The 11,576-nt window shown below is 41.8% G+C and overlaps 1 protein-coding gene across 1 annotated transcript; it reads left to right on the forward strand.

Annotated features, from left to right (window-relative positions):
- Nucleotides 1-272: 272 nt before the first annotated feature.
- tmem88bl (transmembrane protein 88b-like) lies at nucleotides 273-11,133 on the forward strand. Its single transcript, XM_085456714.1, has 3 exons — nucleotides 273-486; nucleotides 1,657-1,951; nucleotides 7,733-11,133. Exons 2-3 carry the CDS (start codon nucleotides 1,658-1,660, stop codon nucleotides 7,958-7,960), a joined length of 522 nt encoding a protein of 173 aa, XP_085312840.1. The 5' UTR covers nucleotides 273-486; nucleotide 1,657; the 3' UTR covers nucleotides 7,961-11,133.
- The last annotated feature ends 443 nt before the right edge of the window (nucleotides 11,134-11,576 follow it).

Below are 11,576 nucleotides of genomic sequence, written 5' to 3' on the forward strand. Positions count from 1 at the left end.
CTAAGTATGAGCAACTAATGTTTAAATAGTAGATCACGTTTTTAAGTGAAACTTTATAGAGAAAATGTAGCAACAGCGGTGACGTGTAACCATGACACCATCCTCCTCCTCCTCTGTGGCCCTCCCTGTTCACTTTACTTTGTCGTTGATAAAGGGGTCTTGTGACACACTGCCCCCCCCCCCCCCCCCCCCCTACTATACAAACACTTAGGAAAAATAGTCCAAGCTGTGAAGCAACCGCGTGAGCGCGCACTTTAACATTGGAGAGCGCGCTCCGGAGTCGCTCGCTTCCGCGGGCGCACAGAGGATCCCGAGAGCGCAGCAGCATCACTTGAGTCCGACTCACAGGTGCTCCTCTGCCGCTGCTCTGCTCTTGAACTGGCACCTGCCGTTATATTTGCTCGGAAACTAAAAGTTCAGAGTCGATTGCTGGGAGAGAATTTTCTCAAACACACAGGGATTACCGCGGTTTACAGCTACATCAAGGTAAGAAAAAATAATTCTGCTTGTTTAGTGCGTGTGATTAGAAGAAAAACCAGTGTGAAGCTAAAATAAAAAATAAAAATGATTTTAGTGGAGTCAATAAAACTGAGAGGGAGCAGAACATACCAGTGGCTGACAAATTAAAGGAAAACTGAAAGTCTTGGTAAGGTGTTGGGTCATGAGAACTGCTGCGGTGCACATTAGCATTGATTGGTAGAGGAAGCATGGACACCATATTAACCAAAACACCAAAAGATGTGTTTTGGATAATATGGTGTCCATGCTTCCTCTACCAACACTGGCTTACAAATCTGTCCAGAGTCACCCATATCGGTTCATTTGTATTGAGATGCGGTGACTGTAAGGTCACATGGGTCAAATCATTTTCTTACTCATCAAACCAGTCAGTGAGCCCTGGTGCCCTGTGGATGAGGGGCATTTTCCTCCTGGAGGAGTGTGTAATCATTTAAACGTTGGTACAGAGGGATACAAGTAGACAAAAACAATTTGCATCCACAGCAAAACAGACTCTGTTTAAGGGTCTTTTATTTTCCTCTAATTTGCCACCTACATGGATGTCCATATGTGGTTTGTGCCTCTAGCTCAGCAGCAGGTCGTTTAAGCTTTAAGGATTTAGTCATTCAAGTAAAAAAAGAAATGTATTTCTTTTTGGCTTTAGTGACAAAGACGTGATCGAAGAGATCGACCAGACGAGTGACGGGAAGATACTGAAAAAGTGTGGATACAGTATGTGTGTGTAGGTGAAGTCAATATAGGCTTTAAGTTCCCATTTCCATGGTCTGATGGGTTATTGGCTGGTTGAATGGAAAAGGAAAAGGAGGCAATTCAGGGACAGAGCTCTGTTTGCACCTCAATTATTTAATTTAAGTTTCAAAATTCAGCAGGCATGCATATATAATTACAGCATTCAGCCTGGAGAGGATACTTTAGCTACGTATGGTTGTTTGAGTCAACATAATAGTGGTGATAAATAAAAAGAAATGGACTGGTTAAAACATGCAGATATTGTCCATGAATGTAAAATAGGCTCAGTTTAAATAGCCACAGTAATGATGTGCAAGATTTTTTTTTTAAAAAAAGGACTCCTGCAGCACAGCGTCATTCCGTAGCTCGTAAAGTAAAACATTAACTCGATCAGACGCTGTCTCACAGGATGTGCGGTATGGACGTGGACCTGGACGACGGCGGTTCTGCCGAGGAGGAGAAAGAGGAAGATTTCTGGATCGGAGAGGGCGTGAAGATGCTTCCCCCGCCTGTGGCTCACAGCGGGGGCAGCGCTTGGGGCAGCCGTAGGGGAAGGTGTGGCTGCGTGGCCTGCGGGGCGGCTCTCATCCTCTGGAACCTGTGCGTGGTCTTAGCCAGCGCTCTGCTCCTGGCTGTGGTCTTCTCTGTGGTGCTCCTGCCTGCAGGGCTGCTGCTGTATGCTGGTTTCCTCTGCCACTCCAGGGTAAGCTGTAAAAATCTGTAGCAGAGAGTGCCATTTATCACCACATGTTAGATTGCAAAGTCTTATCTGAGTTAGTCATGCCTGCGGATGAAATTTCAGAGAATACTTAGCAAAAGTTGATAGAGACACAGGGCCAAAGGGTTAAAACTATAACGTTGGACACAGGATGCTGTTTAGTGGTGTTGGGAATCACAATGGGCCCCATCGGGCAGCACTTTAACAATGCAAGATAATGGAAATTTAGATAGCCAAGTTATGCACTGAATTTTTTATTTTTACACCCCTTCAACACAGATTATGTCCCCCAACAGTCCTTTTATATTGTAAGAGTTTCCTCTCTCTCTCTATCTTGCCAAGTAGACTGAGGGAACCATCTGTCACACTGCAAACACACACACACATGCACACACACACTAAACGAACTGGAACAACTGCTTCTGTATAACTTGTACACTGTCCTGATTTACCGGACACAGACGCAGGCACAGTAAACAGTCTGCTTTCTGTAACTGTATGTTTGGAAGAGTTCATTCATTTTCAAGGGGACTTGTTATGCTCATTTCCAGCTCCATGTTTCTATTCTCGGGCTCTATCAGACCTTGCATAATCCTTGTTTATCTGGTACAGGACATTAGGGCAGTCCCTCAGTCTATCCTCTGTCTAAAACAAGCTGTTTTAGCTCAATTTCTCCATCCTCTAAGCTGACTTTCTTCTGACCGGTCTACCTCATGAACAAAAGGTTTGCACAGAACTGGTAGCCTTAGATGACATCACACAGAGCCAAGAGTAGAAAAAAAACCCAAGCTTCTGTTTCACAGGGATCAGTTGTTCATACGCTGATGTCTCTATTGGCCATGTTTAATCTGAGTGTCCACAGCACTAACGGTACATATATGACAGACAATAAGGAGAGCCGTTATTTTAACATGTTTATAATTTTGAAGAAACATGCTTACGTGCAGAGATGCAATTACAATATTTTCTGTAGCAAGTAGAATTTAGCAACTAAAGAGGTATTTCCCTTGAGAGACCTTTGAGTCAAAACAGACACCTGATAATTAATCTACAGTGGATTTATTAAGTCATGGCTCCAGATAAATGGTGACGTTGCTCCATTTCTATTAGCTGAATTGATAAGCTGCTGTTTATTAAGTGACAACATTAGTGTTGCATTTGTTACTTACATCATATCGCCAAACATATTCCTTCATCTGCCTTCACACGCGTATGAACTTGAATGACATCCAATTCTTAATCCATAAGGTTTAATTTGATGTTGTGCCTTTGCAACTCTAATAGCATCAAACTTTTCCCGGTATGCCTTCCACAGGTTTAGGAGTGTTCATGGGAATTTTTGATTTTTCTTCCAGAAGTACATTTGTGATGTCGGACACAGTTGTTGGAAGAGAAGGCCTGGCTCACAGAGGTGTTCTGTCAGGCTGAGGTCAGGACTCTGTGCAGGCTAGTCAAGTTCTTCCACACTAAACTCGCTCATCCATGTCTTTCTGCACTGGTGCTCAGTCATGTTGGAACAGGAACTGGATATGAAATTGTACAAAATGTCTTGGATTGCTGAAGCTTTAACAGTTCCTGTTGCTGGAACTAAGGGGCCGACCCCAACTCCTAAAAAACAACCCCACACCATAATCCTTCCTCCACCAAACTTTACATTTGGCACAATACTCTCAGACAAGTACTGTTCCCCTTGGAACCAACAAACTCAGACTGACAGATGAAGAAATGTGATTTGTCACTCCAGAGGACACGTCTCCACTGCTCTAGAGTCCAGTGGAGGTGTGCTTTAAACCACTGCGTCTGATGCAGCTGCTCGGCCATGGAAACCCATTTAATGAAGTTCTCTACACACTTTTCTTGAGCTGATCTGAAGGCCACATGAAGTTTGTAGGTCTCGGCACACTATGCACCTCAGCATCCGCTGACCATGCTCTGTGATTTTACATGACCTACCACTTCATGGCTGAGTTGCCGTCATTCCCAATCGCTTCCACTTTGTTATAGCAACACTAACAGCTGACTATGGAGTATTTAGTAGTGTGGAAACTTTACAGCTGGACTTGTTGCACAGGCGGCGTCTTATCACAGCACCACGCTGGAAGTCACTGAGCTCCTGAGACCGACCCATTCTTTCACAAATGTTTGTAGAAGCAGACTGCATGCCTAGGCGCTTGATTTTACACACATGTGACCATGAAAGTGATTGTAACACCTAAATTTAATGATTTGGATGGATGAGTGAATACTTTTGGCAATATAGTGTATGTCTGGTGCCTCCACGTTTATAACGCAGGCACAAGAGGCTAGTACTTATCTAAGTGTACAAATGTATTTGGTTAAAAATACATATTTTGTTTGTATTTATGAAGTGAAAAGAAGACAAAAACAGACCCTGCAAAACAAATGTTTCAGGCACACATTTACTTGTAAAGGCTTAGCGCTCCATTAGTGCTCAGGGCTTTAATTTACTTCCTGGCATTTGCAAGGCAGGTGAAGAATTACTAGGAGTTATCAGAGACTCCGACTCTTCAAACCCTGCAGTAACATCTGACAAGCACTTCTGAAGTAAAACTGACAGAGGAGCTGGAAATGACTACTACAAAGCAGCATAGAAACTTCTTTGAAGGCAGGCACAGAAGTCATGCCAACACTTTGAAAAGCAAGAAATGGACGTCTGATGGACGAAAAGATAAACATGAGGGACTGACACAGGCCTCGTGGTGCACCTTTCCATTGGGGAGGGTTGATGCGCACGCAGGGTTAGCATAGGAGAGTCAGCAGAAGAAAAATTGTAACCTGTAAAGCACCTAAAGAAACACAAACAAGTCTGAGTCATTTCAGAGTTAAAACTGAGGTTTTTAGGTTATGAAGAAAAAAACAGGAGATGCAGCTTTTGGAGCATCTTGTTCAAACAGGCAAATAAATATTCTGCTTCGAGGTTATGCTGCACCAACACAAACAAGCCTTTTTGAGAGAAATATCACAAAATTCATCCTGCAGCCAATCAAGGAAGAAAAACCTAAGTGTAAAGAGGGTTACTTCTCCGAAAGGATGATGATCCAAAATGGAACAATGCACGACTTCATGAAACATCAGCTAAAGTGTTGAGAGTGGCCCTGGACTTCCATGGACCTGACCATCATTGAAAATCTCCGGTGAGATAAAAAGTGATCTGCAAGAGGAGTGGGTGAAAATCCCTGCACAGAGAGCCTCTGTTACCTGGCTGTAATATTTGGCACAGTCTATTATTTTGTCCTATTTCTTTTTAATTAAATAAAACAATTAAGCTAAAATAAGTGTTTGAATCTGTTGCTGCAGGGTAGTATGTACTTCTTTTCATTAAACAACCAACAAGATATCTGCTCAGGGCTGCCCAAATATTTGCATACAAGTCTAAGAGTCAGTTCAAATCATTTGAGAGAAGGAATCTGCTCTGCCACTGAGTCTTCTTTAACTTCTCTGGAAGTTTAGGCAAGTAAGCCCATGCCATTTGTAAACAATAGGAGGATTATCTGTCATTAAGGTTGGCTCTGGAACCTGGAGAAGGCAAACAGTCAGCCTTCAGGCCAAGTCTTCTTGGCAGCATTTTCTACATGTGTACTTCACACCTTCCCCTCAGAGGTGTTCAGACATATTCTCTGGGTTTGCACAGCAAAACAAACACGGTAACTTGAGTTTGAATGTTGGAGTTTGTCAGCATTTCTGACAGGTGCGGCTCTTCTTGTGTGAGATACACGAAATGCAGTTAAATCAGTAAAGAGCAGTGGACCTGGGCATCGTACCAAGTCAGGCAGGAGAGAGCTACAGTTCGGTCCTTAGCTTACCCGATAGGTCATAAAATCAAAGCCCGGCTGAAGACCCTGGTTGTCTCAGTTAGGAGTGATTTGTGCACAGCCATGTAGGGCACTGCACATGAATTAAAAACATGCAACAAGGGGACACAGAACGAGAATATAATCACGATTAGGCCAGAGTGAATGTCAGAACAGGCCAAGCAATTACAGACAATGTCAGTCAGACTTCTTCCTTTTGTGGCAGCAGAGCACGAAGCGAGGGAAGACAAGACAGTCTGATTTGGTGCCAGCACCAGCTGTGCACAGACACACTGTCAGCACGACAAGGAAGGAAATGTACTCAGTGAAAGCATCACTTTACACTTCGCGGAGGGGTGTGTGCGCTTGCAGGTGTGTATTAAACACCGCTGTTGCTACGGTGCATTTAGAAAAAACAACTTTTAGCTTAGAATCAGAATCACTTGTGCAAAAGAAATAGAAACAATAGTAAAATGAGAGTGACTCTTTACATTTAATATGCCTTAACATGCGATTTAGTCATGAAAGTGTCTCCGCTTGCATTTTTCTAACAGATTTGTGTGAGACAAGTATGTGATGTACACTCACTGGACACTTTATTTCAGCTTGCTAATACTGGGTTGGACCCCCTTTTGCCTGAATAATAATAATAATCGTTGATGATTGCTTCTTGGGGGTATCAATTCAACAAGGTGCTGGAAATGTTCCTCAGATATTTTGCTCCATGTCAACATGATAGCATCACACAGTTGCTGCAGAGTTGTTGGCTGTATAACCATGATGTTAATCTCCCCACCACATCACAGAGGTGCCCTGTGCTTCTTTGCAAAACCTCTCAAGCTCCAATCAGGCTGGATGGGTGTGAATTTCAGATCTCTTGACTAAAGTTCAGTTGAGTTCAAACCTAGGCTGTGGCTGAGCCACTCCTTTGTTATCTTGGCCGTGTGCTTAGGATCGTTGTCCTGTTGGAAGATACATTTTTGCCCCATCCAAGGTCCAGAGCTCTCTGAAGCAGGTTATCATTAAGGATGTTCATCTTTCCATCCACCCTGACTAGTTTCCCACTTCGTGTACTCACACTGTACTCTTCCCCACACGCATGCCTTGATACAATCTTGTTTATAGGCCTACAGACCATTCCTTGAACTTCATGCCTTGGTTGGTGCTCTGACGCGCACTGTCAGCTATGGGACCTTATATAGGCAGGTGTGTGTCTTTCCAAATCATGTCCAATCACCTGACTTTACCTGTGAAAAGGCTGTGAATATTTATAAAAATGTACGTGTTATATTTTTATTTTTTCTTTGTAGTACATTTCCAAGAATTTTTCATTTTGTGTTTGTGTGTCAAAATGTGAGGTGAAAAATGAATTAAATCCGTTTTGAAAAAGGCTGTAACACAACAAAAATGTGGAACACATGAAGTGCTGTATGTTTTAAGAAGAAAAACAGTGACATTTACTTTCTTTTCAAATTGAAAAACCATTTAGTAAAAAGTGGTCATCAGATGTGTCTGAATTGTAAGCTCTTGTAACAATGTCACTGCGTCCTCACACAGGTGTGAGTTTCAGCTGCTAACTTTGCTGCTAGCTTTGTCTCTCTGCTTTTTGCAAGCTTCTGACTTTTACTATCTGACCACCTGCTGTCCTCCTCCTCCTCCTCTCGCTTGCAGGTGACTGACAGCTCTGAGGTTTACTGACAGCACTGAGCACACTCTTATCTTGCAGAGAGAAAGAGCGAGGCAGGGAGAAACTCTGTCACGCCCCACTGCCCACACAGTCCCACTACTGCACCCTCAGCACACATCCAAACACGCCTCATATTTAATGAATACAAATCCTGCCTATTTGCTTTTTCACAGATGAGATGGAGCTTCTGCTGAAGCCAAAGTGCTCATCACATGTTTTGGAGCACCTCTGTCTCATCTACTCTCCCTCCTGTGTTTGTCCGTGCAGGTCCTTGATGCACCCTCTGCCATCTGCCATTATCTCGATGACAACAGCTGCTCTGCCCTCATCATCCTGGGCTTTGTGATGATGTCTCCGCTCGTGATTGTGGCGGCGGCAGTCTTCTGCGGGCTGCTCCGAAAGTTTCGACTCCTGCTTTTCATTCAGCCAATCAAGCGCGCCTGGTACAGAGGGAGGCTGCTGGACTGGGCGGGCAGCATCCACGCCTGGGTTTGATCACAACAGAGAAGGTGGTGCTGAGGGTCACAGTGATCGGAAAGATTGATTTGTGCAAGACGAACCTGAGGGTTACAGATGTTTTGCAAAAATAGAAACATCATTATAGTCGATAAGACAGTCATACAGCTAATACTTACTTTGTCAATGGTTGTAAAAATGTTTGACATTTTAGAAATATTCGAGTCCTCTTTTCTCCTGTTAGTTTTGGTGAGAAAATCAATATCACCCTCATGTCTGTGTGGTGATATTGAAGCTGCAAAGACCAGATAATTAACTTAGAACGGGATAAAGACTGAAAACTTCGATTCAGGGTGAAACCCAAAACACATACATTAATATAAACCACCTAAAAAGATATTCCAGAGCTTTAGAGGTGACAGTAGGAAGATTAAATTAGCCTTTCCAGCTAGATGTTGCTGGGATTTGTGCTTATCAAACAGCCATCTGCCTTCAGCCTCCTCTTTGAGAGTGCAGTCACCTCTCACTGATCTCTCAGACAGAATACAAAAGTGTAACTTCTAAAATGTCAAACTGTTCTTTCAAGACCAAGACCTGTGTTATTGTGTCACATATTTCTTTTTATTCATTTGGTTACTCGCGGCCCATTCTGGGTAATTTTGTGAATTGTTTTTTTTTGTTTTGTTTTTTTGAAAATGACCCTAGATGAGGGTTTGTTGGGTTTGTGTGGCTTTTACACAGAAACAGACCAGTTTTCTTAGATATGTAGTGCCATCTTACAAGAATCTTAAAGCAAAACACATTACGGGCTCATTATTGAAGTAAACCAGATGCATATTAGAACAGACGAGAAAAAAAAAACATGCAAACTTCTTGGAGAGTGAAGGATACCTGCAGGGTATTCACGCAAGCTTTAACAGCTCCTTGTTGGTTTATTTTGAGGACACATCAAACACCAGTTTAACTATGATTTTGTACAAAAGCTCATATTGTTGTGATTTTGTATTGCCTGTTTGCGAACTACATGGATGTGTTTAAATGTGAGACCTTCTCAGAAGGTTGTATTTGTGGTTGCACTTGAGAACTCTCTAAATAAGAAAAACTGTTTTTCCAAGCATGCGATTAAAGCCCCGTCCACACAGGGAACAATTTGTTCGTTTCACTCCCGGCTTTGTCTCTGACAGTTGGTCACTAGCGGACATTCCAGGTTGCCTAGGTTACCCTCTAATGTACAGTGTTGTGCAAAAGTCTTGGCCCACCCTTCATTTCTTTATGTTTTGCTTCCAAAAAGCCAAACTTGATAGTAATTTTTAAAACATTTTCTTGAACATCAGTTTTGTTGTTGTTTTTTTGTTTTTTTCCCCACTCATTTTCAGTTGAAGCTATAAAAATGCCAAAGATATCAAAGTTTGAAGGCATTTTTGCACCAACAAGGTAATACCCAAAGTGCTATTAGCTAAAGATTTGGCATATCTAGAAAAAAGGAAAACTGCAGCAAAGACCTGACACAGGACCTGAGTGATGCATCTATCCCTTCAGTTGATCCATGTTCATTCAAGATAATTCATTCAAATCATCAGTATATAGAGAGGAGGTCAGGAGAGATGAACAACAGTGAGTGTCTGCAGCCATCTGCAAAACAGTGGAGGCGCTGTCATGGTTTGGGGATGCATTTCAGCAAGTGGTGTTGGAACCATCAGAAAAGCATCAGATTTTTCAGTGATCCCAAACACACCTCTAATTCAGTAAAAGCAAACCTGGCTAGAAAAGCACGCAATGAAACACACTGAAGCAGTGTGGGATCATCTTCACAGAGAACAGAAGGTAGCCAACATCCAAAGAAGAGCATTGAATGGCCTTTAAGAAGCCTGCAGAACTTTTCCTGAAGACTACTTAAAGAAATTACAAGAAAACAAGAAAGTTCAGTTCAAATAGAATTGTACAAGCTCCATACACTGCATTTCTATGTTTGCTTGCACATGTTTCGATAAATTATTGCACCCATTTGCAATTTTCTCAGCAAAATAAAAAGAAACAATGGGTGGCTTGAGACTTTTCCAAAGTTCTGTAGCTCATATCGTTGTCATGTGTCAATCAACGGCATTCCTGCCTTCTCATTTATAGGTGCTTCAATCGCTCACCTGCGATGGGGCTTTTAGGAGACCCTTAAAAACAAGGCGAATCTTGTGAAATGCATTATAACTAGAATTACTCTCTTGCGGTTTTTGCAGAATATGATGTCATTATTTTGACGACATCTAATAGGATTTTTTTCCTATTAGACATTTTTGTAAGTTATGGCCTAAAGTGTCACGAGGAACATCAAAGCTTTGATTATGAGGATCATCCTTGAGTCGAAGCGAGTTTTTGTGCCAAAAATATGAAGCAGTTCCTTCATGATGTTCACATGGAATCATAAACGCCCACCCAGTGGCATAAAAAACTTTCACAAAGACTTAAATTGACAGTAAAGTTTATTCCCAAGGAGTTTTACCCAATGTAGCATCATCAGCAGTCATACCTTGTGAATGTGGGGGCGATATGAAACATATTTCATTTTAATGCTTCTTTTAGATCACATTGTGCCATAAAAAAACACCCCTCTTCGTGAACACAACTAAAGTCGACAGCATGACAAAGTAATTGCCTTTCAGTGGGATCAGACTGTTAAAGAGGGATTTGAATCATCACATCAGGAGTTCATTGTGTTGCCTCTTTGCTTTCCGGTCCTTTAAATTCACCAGTGACACGCTGCAAACCCTTTTATCTGTGTCCTTGCTCCATAGCTAAGTGTTCAGACTTGTGGCTTTGCCTTTCAGAAGGAAGAAATAAATCATATTTAATGATGGGCATTGATTATTCATCCTCTGCCACTTGTATCATGCTAAATTATATGTATTTTTTAGCTTATTTATTTGTGTGTTTTGTTTGTGTTTATTAATCTGAATGTGCTCTGTTAATCCAGCGAGATAAAGAATGGATCGAAGTTAAGACCAGTGTTTTGGAGAACCGTGTAGGAAAAAGGCTGAAATAGTTTTTTTTAATGTCACAGGGTTGTATACCACATCTGAAGCAAATTACTGGGAAAATTGCAGCAGCTAATTGAGGTTTATTTATTTTTTTGTTCAAAGTGAACTTTGGTGTTATCAACAAAACAGCATGTTCTGACCTTCCATCAATAAAAAAAGAGGACATCTCTTTGTCGGCATGTCTCTTTTGTGTTGTGACCCGTTTTTGAAGGTTGGAAAGCTTTGAAGATAGGGTAGTAACATTTACTTCTCACTTTCTCTCAAGCTCACAAGCAGAGCACACACTTGGATACTAAGAGGACACTATCACACTCATTTCTGAGGAAAACAATATGATAAAGTCTGCGATAAAACTCTGTGCAGATCAACAGAGCAAATGAGCTAATTAAAGGAAAATGTTGCCTCTGATTATGTTTTCGTCCAGTCTGTTCTCATGATTTATGCTGCCCATTAATGCAGTTCAGCACTCTTCATATTGACAAATTAAAACTATCCTGCGGCCTGAAGTGCTGACATGCGTCTGCTTTCAGTAGGATGAATGTTTATCTTGCAATTTGCAAAAGCAATCTTCAGTATCTAAAGGATGTAATTTTGCTTGAATTAGTCAAAATAAAATAGTCTGGGCT

The sequence above is a fragment of the Copadichromis virginalis genome, linkage group LG5, assembly GCF_057382275.1.
Source record: "Copadichromis virginalis isolate Kocher_CV1m ecotype Utaka linkage group LG5, C_Virginalis_male_GT1.1, whole genome shotgun sequence".
NCBI classification, from domain to species: Eukaryota; Metazoa; Chordata; class Actinopteri; order Cichliformes; family Cichlidae; genus Copadichromis; species Copadichromis virginalis.

Coding starts and splice junctions, on each gene's coding strand:
- tmem88bl (XM_085456714.1), top strand. CDS start 1,658: ATGTGCGGTATGGACGTGGACCTGGACGACGGCGGTTCTGCCGAGGAG. Junction 1,952..7,732: donor GTTTCCTCTGCCACTCCAGG/GTAAGCTGTAAA, acceptor TTGTCCGTGCAG/GTCCTTGATGCACCCTCTGC.